Here is a 15,683-nt window from a genome sequence, read left to right on the forward strand (position 1 = left end):
AAAAAGGTTTAAAAAAAAAAATTACATTTTGATGCGAAAAGAACAAAAAAAAAAGGAAATGGGAAAATCAATAATGTTCGATTATTTTTCCAAAAAAAAAAAAAAAAAAAAAAAAACCTCGATCGAAATCTCGTGCCTCCTTCTTCAACATTTAACCGAATCGATTTATTTTTATCGGTTAAAATATCGTCTGCTAATTTTTTTTTTTTTTTTTTTTTTTTCGGTTGAACCTCACATGATATTAACATTTCGGCACGCGATTCAACCGCACCACCATACCCGTGTCACTCCCCAATATCGCTCTATTGCGATATCCCTAATTTAGGGGCAACGAGGAGTTTTTTTCAGCTAATGAATAAATGCGAGGGTTAAAAAAATAAATAAATAAATAATAATAATAATAATAATAATAAATAAAGCGTGAACGAATAAATAAATAAATAAATAAAAATGGGCGAGAATAGGAATGGGATTGTTGTTGTTCGAAAGTCGACTTTTGCGACAAAAATTAAATGAAATTGTTCGTAAATGGCCTCACAAATTTGTATAATTATACACATTTAGTTTCCCTCCCCCGCCCCGCCCTCCTCTTAGTGTTTGAATACATAAATAAACAAAACTAAAACGCAATTTCTTTTTTTTTTTCTTACAAAAAAAAATTAAGCAACGGCGTAATTATTAGACAAATTGAATATCTCTCTTCCTTTGTTTGAAAAGCATGTATTTTAATAATAATAATAATAATAATAATGGTAATAATATTAATAATATATAAAAAAAAAAATAAATAGATAACGAGTGAAAAAAAGTGAAATGATACGGAGATGCGTGCCATATCTGCAGGCAACCGAACCGAAGGACATTTGACACAGTTTGCATTTGTGATTATTATCCGTTCGATTACCATTTTCAGAATATTGACGAAATCGAATTGCACAAAGGCGGATTGCTTTCAAAAAAAAATTTTAATCGCATAAAAGGAAAAAAGGAAGTGACGGACAAAAACAAAACCCATTTCTCTCCTCTCCTTTCCCCCCTTTCGCCACGACCGAAAAGGAAATGGCGTTCGGGTATTTTTTTTTTCGAAACTCTCCTAATAGAGACGATCAATTAAAATTCATTAAACATTTTTTTTTTTTTTTTTAACGAAAGAATCAATTGAATGTTTATTATTAGCACAACATTTGTTTTCTAAAAAAAAAAAAAAAAAAAAAAAAAAAAAGTTTTGATTATGAGACGACAGACAAATTCAAAACACGAGTCAAATCCCCTGCTGTTTTAAGAATTTAGAAATTTAAAATGTTAATTTTATGTTTTGTTTATTTTCATGACAAAAACAGAGAGCCATGTTGAGCAACCTTGCAAGCTATTTAGGATATGCTGCATCAGCAAGTAAAACATCTCAAGAAGAGAAAGCACCAGGAGATATGAGGTTCCGAGCCGTAGAAGAAGATGAATGGGTACTCGTTGATAGAAACGAAAACGAAAATGAAACTAGCATTTTGAGAAAAGAAACGGATGAAGATGCCGAAATGACGAGAGTCACCCTAGGAATAAGTACCTGCCCCAATACATCTCCCGAATCGTCAAAACCTATTTCGAGGTCAGCCTCTTTAGACGTATTGAATCCTCTCCAAGAATCTTGGTACCTAACACCTCCTCCATCGTTCACCTCCAAGGGACCCATACACATGGAAACCTCGCCGTTAGAAAACCTTCTTATCGAACACCCGAGCATGTCGGTGTACGAGCACACGCAAAGAACTGATACGGCTAGTGGTAAAATGAGTAATTCGTCGCCATCGAGCGGTGCGAAAATTGAGGAAAATCATTCCGCGGTTTTATTACCAATCAAGGAAAGAATGTACAAACTCCCTCGTAATAAGCTCAATTCAACAAAATGGGCTAAAAAGCAAACGTCCAATTCGTCGAGTTCGACATCTCAAGTTCCTCCGGAAACGGAAACGCAAAGTGAATCTAAAGAAACCAAAATGAAAAGTTTCGTTAAATCTCCGAGACGGTCGATGAACGTCGAAATGGAAAACATCCCTAAAAAAGCCCTTAGAAAAAGGTCAAACAATTCGGGAACGCCTGGAATGATCTCAAAAAACAACACGAGAAACGACGTCATCAGAGAAGAAACGACAGTTCAAATTGTCCCCGTTTTACCACCGAGAAGGTTATACTCAGAAGTATTAGGAACCAAACAAATATCAGAACCAACCGTCCAAACTCCAAAGTCAGTCGTACCGCAACCATCGGAACCTGTAAAAAAACCCGATCTTCTCGAACCCGTGCCTGAAACCGCTCAAGAACCTACCGCTCCGCTCTCGGAAGAAAGCGTCATGTCGGTCGAGGAGAGTTCTGACGAGATGTCAATGAGGCCAGACGACAGGGAAGAGCATAGAAGAGCAGTTCAAACAACTTTACCCGACAGACAAAATCGTTTACTTAGTTTAAACAGGTCTGCGCAAAAGGTAAGGGTTTTATCATTAATACCATCGAACGTAATTCACGTCGAAAAAAGAATAAAAAAAAAAAAATTAATTGAACTTAACTTAAGTTAATCATTTATTCTTGCAACTGTTTCTATGATATCATCATCATCATCATCATCATCATCGACACTTGTACTTGTATTATTATTATTATTATTTGCTTTCTAACCTTGACCGATTCCAACCATTCAAGTTTTTCTTTTTTTAACGTATTAAAATCGATACAAAAAAAAAAGTTTTAACAATAAAATAAAAAATTTCATTTTTTTTTTTTTTTTTTTCGCGAATGTAAATTTGAATAATAAACTCCGACCATCATTATTATTATTATTATTATTATTACAAGTATCATTAAAATAATAAGATTCATTTGAAAAAAAAAAAAAAAAAAAATTTTCTTTCAAATTATTGTTTTTAAAAGAATAATTATGTTTAATTTAGGTTGTGGTGGGAGTCCAGTAAATCGGATTATGTGGAAATTCAAATTGCGCAATGTCAATTTGGGGTTAATTTATAACTATCCATGCAAAAAAAAAAAAAAAACGCGCGCTCGTCGAATTAAAATTAAAAGAACTTTAAAAAAAAAAAAAAAAAATTTATAAAAACTTTAAAAACACACCACAAACCAAAAAAAATAAATAAATTTAAGTAAGATAAAAAAAATAAATAAATAAACTAACAAACAAACAAACAAACAGACAAACGTGCTCGTAAAAAAATAGTAGAAAAAAAAATTTTTTTTCGCGCAAAAGTGAAAAATGGCAAAAAAAAAAAAAAAAAAATATTAACAAGACGTTTTTAATTGAGTGATGATTTTAATTATTATTATTATTTTTTGTTTTGTTTTTTAAACTTTTTTCGAAACGATTTTTTCGCATTTCCGCCCGCTTTCCACCTTTTTTTTTTTTTTTTTTTTTTTGTTTCTCCCCGAGATCTCCTCGTTTCCCCCCCCCCCCGCTCGCCCGCCCGCCCGACCGAATACGTTTTGACATAACCGTGTGTTGTTATTACCCTCTGCAGGTCGAGCTGCGCAAAACCTGTGACCTAATGAAAAAAAACCAACTTGTAAGAACTAATAAGGCTCGTGAAGTGAATTTTCGAAACAAACGACAACGTCGTTCCGACATGATGCAACGACACAGCGGAGCCAACAACAACCGTAAATGCGCCAAAACTTCATTGTGTTGATTGAGAGAGACAGAGAGAGAGAGAGAGAGAGAGAAAGAGAGAGATCGAAAAAAAAAAAAACGATGGGAAAATCATTGGACGACATCATACACAAACAAACAAAAAAACAAAAAACCGCCTGCATATCAAAACAAAACAAAAACAAAACTTTTCTTTTTTTTTCACTCATCGTTTGAAACAAATTATTAATATATAGTTAAAGAATAATAATAATAATAATAATAATAATAATAATAATTTCAATAAAATGTATACCATTAATACAAATAATATTAAAATTAAATTTATATAAATATCATGTAAATATTACTATTGTAAATGTTTTAATAATTACTATTGTTATTAGTATTATTATTATTACTATTGTTTTTTTTTTTTTTTTTGTAACAAATTAATTTACCAAATTTAAAAAATTTCGAAATTTCCCTAACTTTCCCATTTCAAATTTTAAAATTTTGCAATTTATGGAAAAGCTGTGCTTACCCGTGAGTAGAGTGGAAACGAAATTTCATCATCCACCGTCGAAATTTTCACGGCGTTTTTCCATACTGCTGCTGCTGCTCCTCTCTGAAAAACCAACAAATAATAATAGTAATAATAGTAATAATAGTGATAATGATAATGATAATGATAATAATAAAACATTAATAATTAAGAGCGGTGTAAGCGGTTTATTAAAAATAGAATAAAATTGTAGATTTGTGAATAAAATAAATAATTATTTATAAGATTATTATTATTATTATTAACAGAAATAATGTATAAAATAATAAATAATGTGTATAAAAAAAAAATAATAATAAATTTGTAAAAAAAAAAAAAAGAAAAGAAAAAAGAAAAAAAAATTATAATTATTATTATTATTACGGTTTGAGCTTTAGAAAGTCCGTTGCCTAATTTCGATTTTTATGTATCGTGTGAATTTTTTTTTTTTTTTCTAATATGCAACAAAACAATAAAATAATAATAATAATAATAATAATAATAATAATTTAAGTTTATGTATATACACACACGTATACCACACGTACATGTAATAAAGCTCAAAGACAAATAAAAAAAATTTTTTTTTCTTTTTTCTTTTTTTTAAAAAAAATGTATTTAATAATTATATTCAAATATTTTTTGATAGTTTTTAGTTATAAGCAGAAGAAAAAAAAAAAAAAAAGGAAAAAAAGGGGGATGAAAAAAAAAAAAACAAAAACAAAACAAAATCTATACGAAGTTTAAAAAAAAAATAAATAAATAAATAAATAAATAAATAATAAGCACGTGTCAAAATTTTAAAAACAATCACGTGTGTTTAAATTAACCCTCGATTGTTTTTATTTGTTTGTTTTGACCGCTAATTAACGAATTTTTCGAAAGAAAAAAAAAAAAAAAAAAGGTTACATAAATCAATAATGTATGTTTTAATAATAATAATGATAATAATAATATTTAATAATCATAATAATAATAATATTAATAATAATTTTAGATGTGTAAGTTTTACGATGTACTCGTCGGTCATCTTATGTGATAATCATAATCATAATAGCCGATTTAGGCTAGTTTTTTTTTTCTTTTTTTTTTTTTTTTTTTTCTTGTCTTTTTAAGTAGGAACTTTTCTCTACCCCTTTTTCTACCCACTCCCTCCCTACCTTTCTCATTCCCTCTCATCCTAAACTTATTCGATAATTCTACCTTTAGATCCGTACTATATATATATATTTTTTTCCCTTCATTTTTCTAGTTAGAATTTTTTTTTTAATATGCTTTTGCTACATAATTAATTTATAGAGTTTTTTGTCGAAGCAAAAAAAAAAAAAAAAAAAAAAAAAACGACTTTTTAAAAATTTTAAATATAAAATATGTAAATCGAAATATTTAAACAATAAACGGGGGCGCAAGACGCATTCAAACTCCAAATTTTAATAATATTGAATATGTTTTCGAAGAGAAAATTACACATAATAATACTTTTCGAAAAAAATTTGGATGCAGTGCGAAAAGCTTTAAATAATTCGATGTTTAAAAAAAAAAAAAAAAAAAAAAAATTGTTAAAAAAAAAGGAGCCTTGAGTTTAGACATGACGGCACTCATGTCAGTTTTACTATTAAATATTATTATTATTATTATTATTATTATTATTATTATTAATCGAACCTTTAATAAAACGAATTTTTTTTTTTTTTTTTTTGTGCAAGGTTAAACTCGATTCGAGAATTTAATAGGTACTTTTGTTCGTACTCGAAAAAAATAAGGGGGGGGGGGAAGGAAAAACTATCGATTTCCCTTCTCTTCCCTTTTCAAACATAATGGGGAAAAAACCTAGTGATGATACATGTTGAAATTGTACTGCCAAATTACATATTAATGTTACCTCTAAATTATTTATTTTTTTATTCAAAAAAAAAAGTATGTTTTTGTCAAAATAATTTATTATTATTATTATTATTATTATTATTATTATTATTATTAATGAAGAATGCAAAAGATATGGTGTTTATATAATTTTTAAAAAAAAATGTTGCATTTGTTTCTTTTAAATTAATTGTTACTACTACTACTACTATTATTATTATTAATTGATTAATTTTTTTTTTTTTTTGTTCATTGCTTTTCAAGTGTGGACTGGAAAAATGTTTTCTCTGTTAGGTACTGAAAAACCAAGTGCCATTTTACAAAAAGAAGGAATTATTACTTTAATTATATTACCAAGCATTAAACTCAAGCTAAAGTAAAAAAAAATAATAATAATAATTGAAAATGACAAAAAAAACTATTTTATCGAATTCAAGCTTGAAAATTTTAATTTGTATATTTAAAAATTGTCCATTTAAAAACAAAAAAAAAAAAAAAAAAAAAAATATTTATTTTAAATTTTTAATTAATATTTAAAAAGAAATAATAATAATAATAATAATAATAATAATAATTAATTATCCTTGGTTAAGGGTGAAAATAATTGTTTTTAATTCTTCGTTTTTTTTTTTTATTCTCTCTTAAACGGCAGGGTCTGACATTTTGTATGGGAAAAGTATTATGTATGTGTAATAAGGGAAAATGATATAATAAAATTGAAAAATAATTTTTTCTGGATAAAATAATTAATAAAAAAAAACATGAGAGCAGCAACAGGAAATTTGTTTCTTTTTTTTTTTTTAACCTTGTTTTTTTTTTTTTAAACGACAGCAGGAAAGAAAAAAAAAAAATTCTCATCGAAATAATTTTGGCACTGGTTAACAAAAAAAAAAAAAAAAATGGAGGCTTAAAGTGCTTTTTGTGCTTTTTTTGAAGTTTATAAATAATTTTGATATTTATAATAAATTAGAATTTAATGAATTGTGGTATTAAAGTCAAAGAAAAAATGTGGATTTGAGAAATTGTGACGATTTAAGATGGCAATGAAATAAATTTTTATTATTAAAATTAATTTTTCCATATGTTAGTATTAATTAAATTTTATGAAAAAAAGAAAATGAATATTTAAAATTTTAAAAAGTTAATTACCCACAATGATATTTAAATATTTTTTTTCCCTTTAAACCACAAATAAAATTAATAATATTAATTAATAGGAGAAAATAAAAATAAATTTGAGAAAGAAATTTTAAATGGCATTTGTTTGACATTTATGAAATAGTTTTAAAATAATTAAAACTTACGTCATATAGTATAAGACCTTTTAAATTTCTATAAAAATTTCATTTAATAAATGTGTAGGATTCTAAATTTTTTTTTTTTTTTAACTTAAAAAAATTGAAATTACCGTTTCAAAAAAAACTTATCAAACTTTTTTTTTTTTTTTTTTTCACCATTTAACATCGGAATCATGTGTACCAACCAACAAATTTTGATAATGTCGAATGAAAAGTTAGGTGTTTAGTTACTTAAACAGTTCTTATTAAACACTTACATAATTTTCGAGTACATATTAATTCGAAATACGTAAAATATAAAACACGTGGACAACAGTTAATTTTAAGTAATATAGGTTAAATTGAAAGGAAGTCGACTGTGCAATACCAATATGTCTAAATTACCTGATTTATTAAAAATGACAAGGCCTTATATTATTGGAATGGTACATGTTAAAGCTCTACCAGGTAATTTGAACTTTTAATGTAATCGAAATAAAACTTACCTAATTTAGAAGAACAAAAACTAAAGACGATGATAAGTGTAGTGAAAGCACGTGGCTAACTTTCCCGGTGATTTCCGACATCTTGGAGTAATTACATAGGCGTTCAAGTATTCTTTGAATCGTAGCAAAAAGCTCATTCGCGCTCAAATTACCAAGTATTTGAATTTTTTAAATTACTGTTATACGAATAATTTAAATAAGAAATAAATTAAAAATTTTCAGGGACTCCAAATAATAAATTAAATATAAATTCTTTGATTGAAGAAGCTTGCAACGATGTTGAAATATATAAGTCGTGCAACGTAAATTCTATTTTAGTAGAAAATATGCACGATGTGCCATATGTGCAATCAAAATCAGTGGGTCCAGAAATAATTGCATCAATGACAAAAATTTGTTCTGAAATTAAAAATATTTTGCCTCGGCATATGACTTGTGGTGTTCAGGTACCTGCTAACAATTTGTAAGATCATATGTATTAAATTTAATTGAAGAATAAGAGCAAAAGACTATGGTTTGAATTTTAGATTTTAGCTGGAGCTAATAAGGAAGCACTTGCTGTTGCCCAGGCTGCAGAATTACAGTATATCAGAGCTGAAGGTTATGTTTTCAGTCACATCGCTGATGAAGGTTTAATGAATTCTTGTGCTGGTGAATTGCTTCGATATAGGAAATACATTGGAGCTGAGAATATATCTATATGGACTGACATTAAAAAAAAGCATTGGTACAATTTTGAATAACCAATAATTCTTTGAGTTAAATTTAAAGTGAAACATTTAAATGTTAATTAACTACTTTTTATTTCAGTTCTCATTCCATAACAAGCGATTTAACATTAGTGGAAACAGCTTTAGCTGCTGAATTTTTTTTATCCGATGGTATAGTTCTAACAGGAAAAACTACTGGGAATGCAATAAGAAAATCAGATTTTATAAAAATTCAAAATTCTTGCTCACTGCCTATCGTAATTGGGTCTGGAGTTACAGCTGAGAATGTTGCTGATTTTTTAAATGCTAATGCTATTATTGTGGGATCATATTTCAAAAAGGAAGGATTGTAAGCCTTAAAATAATAAGTTTAAATCACAGTTTAACTTTTGATATTTCTTAATTGTATTTTTTGTAGGTGGAGTAATGAAGTTGATAAAAATAGAGTGGAGAATTTTATGAATGTGTTAGTGGAAAAAAGTACAAAAATGCAATTAAAAAGTTAACATTTATTAAAATCTTGGTTCTACACAAACATTCAAACCATTAGTTGATAAAAGAACTATTTCACCGGCTAACATTGGCTTTTCCCTTGAATGTGGATCTGGCAAAATTTTAAATTGCCTCAAAAGAGTTGAGAGTGTGACTTTCATTACGAGCATTGCATATTTTTGCCCAATACAATTCCTTGGACCTGCACTGAAAGGTATGAAAGCATAAGGGGATCTTGATTGAATAGCTTCAGGAAGAAAATTATCAGGATTAAATTTTTCTGGATTTGGCCAAATATTCGGATTGTGATGCAATGAATAAATATTTATGCATAATTGAGTTCCTTTGGGAACAATATAATTTCCTTGCAATTGTAAATCTTTTTTTATATTTCTTCCTATTATGGGTATGCTCGGATATACACGTTGTACTTCTTTTAAAACTCTTTCTAAATATTTCATTTCCTGTACGTCGTTATAAGTCGGTTTACGAGTTGATCCATCAAATATATCCATTTGTTCTTTATAAGCCAATTCCTAAAAAAAAATTTTTTTACAATTTAAGGAAAGTATATTTTTAAGTGAGGAAAATGTGTCCGTCTAGTTAATATCATACCTGAACATCTGGATTTTCTGCCAAGCTGTATATTGCAAAACTCAATCCCGAACTGATTGTATCGTGACCCTAAAAATTTATTACAAAATTTATTTTATTCATATTATTTGATGTTGTTTTTAATATTTCTTTTGTTATACCGCAAACATAAAAGTATCCACTTCTTCTCTGATTGCTTTATCCGACAATTGCGATCCTTCTTCGGATGCTAACAACAAATGAAGAAATGCCTTTTTTCTTTTTTCATCTAATATTAAAAAATTTATTTTTATTTAAAATATTATTTAGTTGTCACACACAAAAACAAATAATATAATTACCGAAAGTTTCATCTAAATTATTAATATTATTATTATCATTTTTGTTTTTTTCTTTAAATTTTTCACGGGCATTTTTTATAACTTCATCTGTAGTTCCATGTAAAATTTTTAACGCTTGAGCCTGAACCTTAGATTCTGAACTCAAATTAAAAAGACTGTCAATCATTAGCCAAACTTTAAACATTCTTAAAGAGATGACAGACGTTATACTAAAAAATTAAAAAGAAAATCAATTGTGTAACAAAAAAATGTCGTTTATATTTATTTCATGATAAAATAATTCTTACTCTTGAACAGCTTTTACATATGTATTTTCTGAATTTTCTTGAGCTTTAATATCTACACCCATAGCTGTTTCTGTAATTTATATTTTTATTGTTATCAAAATATACTAAAAAATGTATTCCAATCAAAAAGTTTCTTCTAAATTTTAAACTCACCGCAAATATTATCCAACGCCATTAGTTTAATAAACTTACATATATTCAGTGAACCTTTTCCAGATTTTAACCTTAATTGATGACAAAGTATTTCAGCATTTCGTACGAAAACTTCAAAAAATTCATTTAAAATTTTAAAATGAAACGTTGGAGTGATGATTTTCCTCCGCATTTTCCACTTATTTATATCTAAATATAATATTTAAATTTAAAACCGAAAATCCGTTAATGAAATCGAAACTTGTTATAATTTATATATATACCTGTGGCCGATATTAGACCCTCTCCTATCCAAGGTATAAAAAATTTATACGCTTCATTTTTATGAAGATGTTCATTACTACTCAATATTATCTATAAAAAAAAAAAAAAAAAATGGTTTTTGTTAATGTTAATATTTTTTAAATTTTTAAATTGAGTGACTTATGGGTGATACCTCGGCATCTTTTTCGTCGTTACAGATGACGTAAGCTTTTCCGTTATTCCAAACACGATAAAACCTTCCATATTTTTGCCCGAAATCAACTAATTTTAAAAAAATACCTGTAGAATATATATATTGATTAAATAGTAATAATAATAATAATAACACCTGTTAACTATATAAATTGGTTTACAAAAATAAAAAATCAAAGGCGTACTCACCATGACTGTTGGTTGCGAAATCCAAACTGTTTCCTAAAATTGGTAGAGCAGCAGGACCAGGAAATTTACGTAATGCCTTATAATAATCCCAATTTTTAAAATAATTTACTGCATAAATAGCGATAATAATTATTCCTAAAACCCAAGGATTGATCATTGGTAACAAAAAAAAAAAAAAAAAAAAATCTCAAACTTTTAAAATGATTTATTCTAAAAAAAATTGTGCAAAAATAAAAAACTTGTAGTCTCTGATTTTGATAATAATTGATAATGCCACTTAATAATCGTTGATTATCAATTAATTGATTAAATTAAAATCAAAAAAAATTACAATTTTTTTTTTTTTTTTGATTTTTTATCAGGAAGGAATTTTATACTATTTAAAGATAATAATGATATTTTAATTAAAAAATTTTACCTGTAAAATTACATATATTCAGTTACATTAGTTTCAATGAATATATTTTTCATCTTAATTAATATTTAGCCTATTATACAATAATCATTAAAATTATTTTTAAATTCATTGATATAATCGTTAATTTAAAATAAATAAAACTCTTAATTGGAAAAAAAAAAAAAAAAACGTATTTATACAAAGTTATTTTTTATAACATGATGAGAATTCAAATCAAAGCAAATTTTTTGCTACCGTCAAGTAAACTTAACACATTTGTAACGGTCTTTAAAAAAAATTGTTTGATATGTAAGTTATTTTTGATTTTTATTTTTCAATTTGTAAAATTATTAAACCTTGATATTAGTTTTATTTAATTTGTAATTTACATAATTTTATTTCATTTCCAATAAATAAACTTTATTTTTTTTTCTAATAATTTGAGATTTTTTTAAATTGTGTCTTGTATTGCAGGTATGCTTCGGATAAAGCTGAAATCGTGGAGGAAATTTATCCTGGTAAATGCGGTTTAAAACTTAATTAAATTTTTTTTTTTTGAATTTAAAAAACAAAAATTCGATATGGAAACTTAATTTTCTTTTATATTTAATGTTTTAATTTTATTAATTTATTTTACAGGGCCAACCAAAGAGCATGATGAAAATGTACGGCCCAACTCTGTTAATTGTCCAATGTAAGTATACTATTTTACTTTGTAAAATTTTAAATATTTTTAATTCACATTTGGAAAAACCTATAGAAATATACACATTAATTAAACATTACATATTTATAGGCCAAAGATGTCCATAGCTGATTTTGATATAGGAAAGCCCTTAGGAAAAGGAAAATTTGGAAACGTTTATTTAGCCAGAGAAAAAAATTCCAAATTTATAACTGCATTAAAAGTTTTATTTAAGTCTCAGTTGGAAAAAGCCAAAGTTGTTCATCAACTTAAAAGAGAAGTTGAAATTCAATCACATTTACGCCATCCAAATATTTTAAGATTATATGGATATTTTCACGATGATGCTAGAGTTTATTTAATATTAGAATATGCTCCAAATGGGGAGTTATTTAAGCTATTACAGTCACAACCTGAAAAAAGATTAGATGAAAAAAGGTACTGTATATTTTCAAGTTTTCCCTTTTACTGTCTTATTAATATATTTTAAGCAGTCAAATTCATATTCGATGAAAATTTTTCCGCAGAACTGCGACATTTATTGCTCAAATTGCTGATGCCCTTAATTACTGCCATTCGAAAAAAGTTATTCACAGAGATATAAAAGCAGAAAATTTATTAATTGGAGCAAAAGGTGAAATTAAAATTGCTGATTTCGGTTGGGCAGTTCATTCACCTTTGTCAAGACGTGATACAATTTGTGGCACTCCCGATTATCTTCCTCCTGAAATGATTTGCAATAAAACACATGATCATACAGTAGATATTTGGAGTGTTGGAGTTTTATGTTATGAATGTTTAGTTGGAAAAACTCCATTCGAAAATAATCACATCAAAGAAACTTATAAAAATATAGTTCAGGGAAAATTTTCATTTCCTTGTTTCGTTTCTGAAGGTGCAAGAGATTTAATTTGCAAGGTAAAACATGTTCTTACACATGTAATCTTTTGTATACAATTTAGTTCATGAGTTTTTAAAACTTGTATTTTAAACTTGAGTTTAAATTTTTCTTACTTTTTTTTTTTTTTTTAGATGCTTGTAAGAAATCCAAGTGGACGATTACCATTTGATAAAGTTATTGAGCATCCTTGGGTTTTAGCAAATTCTTCTGCTGTAACTCCATGGTTTTCATCTAGAAGTCATTCATAACAATAAATTAAGACTTTAGTAATTATTATTTTTTTATATATTCATTTTTTCTTTTTTTTAATGAATTTAGAAGGAATTTTATTATGGTAATTTATTAGGGAATTTTTTAGTTTTAGTAAAAACAGTAATATTTTTCAATAATTCAAACATTAAATAATAAGTGAATAAACGTCGTGAGGCACCTAAAAAAATCATATAAAATATGAATTTGTAATATTTTTATTTTTACAATAATATTGTTAATCAAATTATATTTTTTTTTTAATACAAAGTAGAAAATGGAGAATATTTTTGCATTCTTTTTTTTTTTTTAATGACATTAGAAACGTATATTAAACATTTGTCAGAGGGGGGAGGGGGAAAAAACATTTTTTATTAAAAATGTATTTGATTGAAAATAATAATAAAACAACACTCATAACATTCATTTTGTTATTTATTATAACTTTTAACTTTTTTTTTTTATACGATATTTATAAATTTAGTTTCGTAAAATCACAATTATAAATTTAAATTCGTTTTTTTTTTATTTATATAATTAAAAAAAAAAAAAAAAAATTCGATTATAAACGATGTAAAATTTAAAATTAAATAATAATAATAATAATTAAAAAAAATATAAATTTTTTTTTTTTATTTCTTTTTTTGTTTTTTTTTTTTTTTTGTATCATTTTGTAAATTAAATTTAGTAGAAAAATTAAAACATTTCTTCTCTTTAAATGATTATTAAAATTATATATATATATATATGTACACATACATGTAAAAAAAAGAAAAAAATTTAACAACAATTAAAACTAACTACAAAATGCAAAAAAAAAAGAAAAAAAAATGGATAAATGGATTTTTTTCATCAATCTGTATTGTAGCCATCTTTAATTAATGGTGCTGATTTAACACTGTGGCAATAATTGTATAAAGCACGACCAGAATGTACAGACACACTTCGACCGCATGTTTTCAAAGGTTCAGATCTTTGTTTTTCAGGTGAATTTAAATAAAGGAAATCATCGGATTCGGATCCGGGACTCGATGGAGGAACTTCCGGTAAATTTTTCAATGCTTGTAATTCTTCAGCAGTGCTTGGTAAATTGTAAAAGTTTGATTTTACTTCCTTAAAAAAAAAATAATATTTTTAAAAGGTTGTAAATAATAATAATAATAATAATAGTGGGTATGAGTAAAATAATTCACTTACTTTAGTTTTACATAAAAGATTTTCTATCGTTTGTAAAACGTTTATCAATTCTTCTTCTAATTGTGAATCGCAAGAAAATGTAAACCAACCAGGTTCGCATCCCGGAGCTCCTATAAAGTCAAAAAAAATTTTTTTTTTATTAAAATAATGGGGAGGAGTAGAAAAAAAAAAATTTGAAGGGGCATACCTTCCGTATCTTGAACTTTTCCCCACTTGTTAAGAGCTTTTTTAACAGTTTTGTAGAGTTGTATTTGTCCCGGGGAACTCCATTTTTCTATTTGCGTGTCGATAAATTGTTTTTCATCATCGTCGAGTTTATCCCAATTTTGAAAAAGTTCTTTAAGTCGTGTTACTGTAAAGTAACATCGTAAAAATGTCATGAAACTCAACCGAGTTCTACATCCACAAGCAGAAATGGTTTCCTGCCTAGATTAGGAAATTAATTTTTATTTGTAATAATACGATATCATTCTTTTTATTTTTATTTTTTTTTTCTTATTCACGTACGACGGAAAATTCTTTTTTAAATTTTATTATTTTATATTATTATTATTATTATTTTTTTTACGTTAATTTACCTTCTGGAATGAGATTAAAAATAGCTTCACTAATTTTTTCCGCATTTCCTTCTTCCATTTTTTATTAATATTTTTTTATTTATTTATTTTTTTTAAAATAAATTTAATTCAATATGAATCATTTACATTTACGATATACATACATACATAAGTTTTGTATAAATAAATTGTCCATTCAACTGTTTTTTTAAAAATTTATTTCGTTTAAAAATAAGAACGATATGTAATTAAAAAAGTGGCATTCGATATATAACTTTCAAATAAATATTTAAATCGTTTTTTTTTTTTAAATTATCCTTTAAGCAATATTTAATTTATTTAATAATTTTATTTTAAGCCCAAAAAGTGTCATCTTCTACAAATTAACGACCAAAAAAAAAAAAAAAAAAAAATTTTTTAAATTTTTAACACAAAAAAATTATACAAAATTATAAACATGTAAGTCGTACAAGTTGCATAGCATTTATTTTTTCAGGCGTTAAAAAATGAAATTAGAGCATGATAAGGGAGCATGTTACCGTAAGGCTATAAAGTATGTAGGGGGGAAGGGGGGGGAAACAAGAGGAAAAAAAAATTTTAAATCAAATAAAATAATTTCAAATAAATAAATAATACTAATAATATAAAAGTATATTATTA

At 26.1% G+C, this 15,683-nt stretch overlaps 4 protein-coding genes across 4 annotated transcripts; 2 read left to right on the top strand and 2 right to left on the bottom strand.

Moving 5' to 3' along the window:
* Window positions 1-7,701: 7,701 nt before the first annotated feature.
* Phum_PHUM019490 (uncharacterized protein) lies at window positions 7,702-9,031 on the top strand (the record flags this gene model as incomplete). The annotated part of the gene is made up of 5 exons (XM_002422815.1): window positions 7,702-7,777; window positions 8,038-8,261; window positions 8,343-8,542; window positions 8,626-8,874; window positions 8,944-9,031. The coding sequence occupies 5 exons, from the start codon at window positions 7,702-7,704 to the stop codon at window positions 9,029-9,031; spliced, it is 837 nt and encodes a 278-aa protein (XP_002422860.1).
* A 6-nt stretch (window positions 9,032-9,037) lies between these two features.
* Window positions 9,038-11,194, bottom strand: Phum_PHUM019500 (cytochrome P-450, putative; the record flags this gene model as incomplete). Its single annotated transcript, XM_002422816.1, has 9 exons — window positions 9,038-9,553; window positions 9,633-9,701; window positions 9,773-9,879; window positions 9,953-10,161; window positions 10,240-10,309; window positions 10,393-10,581; window positions 10,656-10,746; window positions 10,829-10,935; window positions 11,038-11,194. 9 exons carry the CDS (start codon window positions 11,192-11,194, stop codon window positions 9,038-9,040), a joined length of 1,515 nt encoding a protein of 504 aa, XP_002422861.1.
* A 1,043-nt stretch (window positions 11,195-12,237) lies between these two features.
* Phum_PHUM019510 (cAMP-dependent protein kinase catalytic subunit, putative) lies at window positions 12,238-13,268 on the top strand (the record flags this gene model as incomplete). The annotated part of the gene is made up of 3 exons (XM_002422817.1): window positions 12,238-12,557; window positions 12,647-13,037; window positions 13,152-13,268. 3 exons carry the CDS (start codon window positions 12,238-12,240, stop codon window positions 13,266-13,268), a joined length of 828 nt encoding a protein of 275 aa, XP_002422862.1.
* An 853-nt stretch (window positions 13,269-14,121) lies between these two features.
* Phum_PHUM019520 (uncharacterized protein) lies at window positions 14,122-14,846 on the bottom strand (the record flags this gene model as incomplete). Its single annotated transcript, XM_002422818.1, has 3 exons — window positions 14,122-14,378; window positions 14,463-14,576; window positions 14,654-14,846. 3 exons carry the CDS (start codon window positions 14,844-14,846, stop codon window positions 14,122-14,124), a joined length of 564 nt encoding a protein of 187 aa, XP_002422863.1.
* Between the last annotated feature and the right edge of the window lie 837 nt (window positions 14,847-15,683).

Source organism: Pediculus humanus, genomic scaffold (genome assembly GCF_000006295.1).
Source record: "Pediculus humanus corporis 1103172107373 genomic scaffold, whole genome shotgun sequence".
Taxonomy (NCBI): Eukaryota; Metazoa; Arthropoda; class Insecta; order Psocodea; family Pediculidae; genus Pediculus; species Pediculus humanus.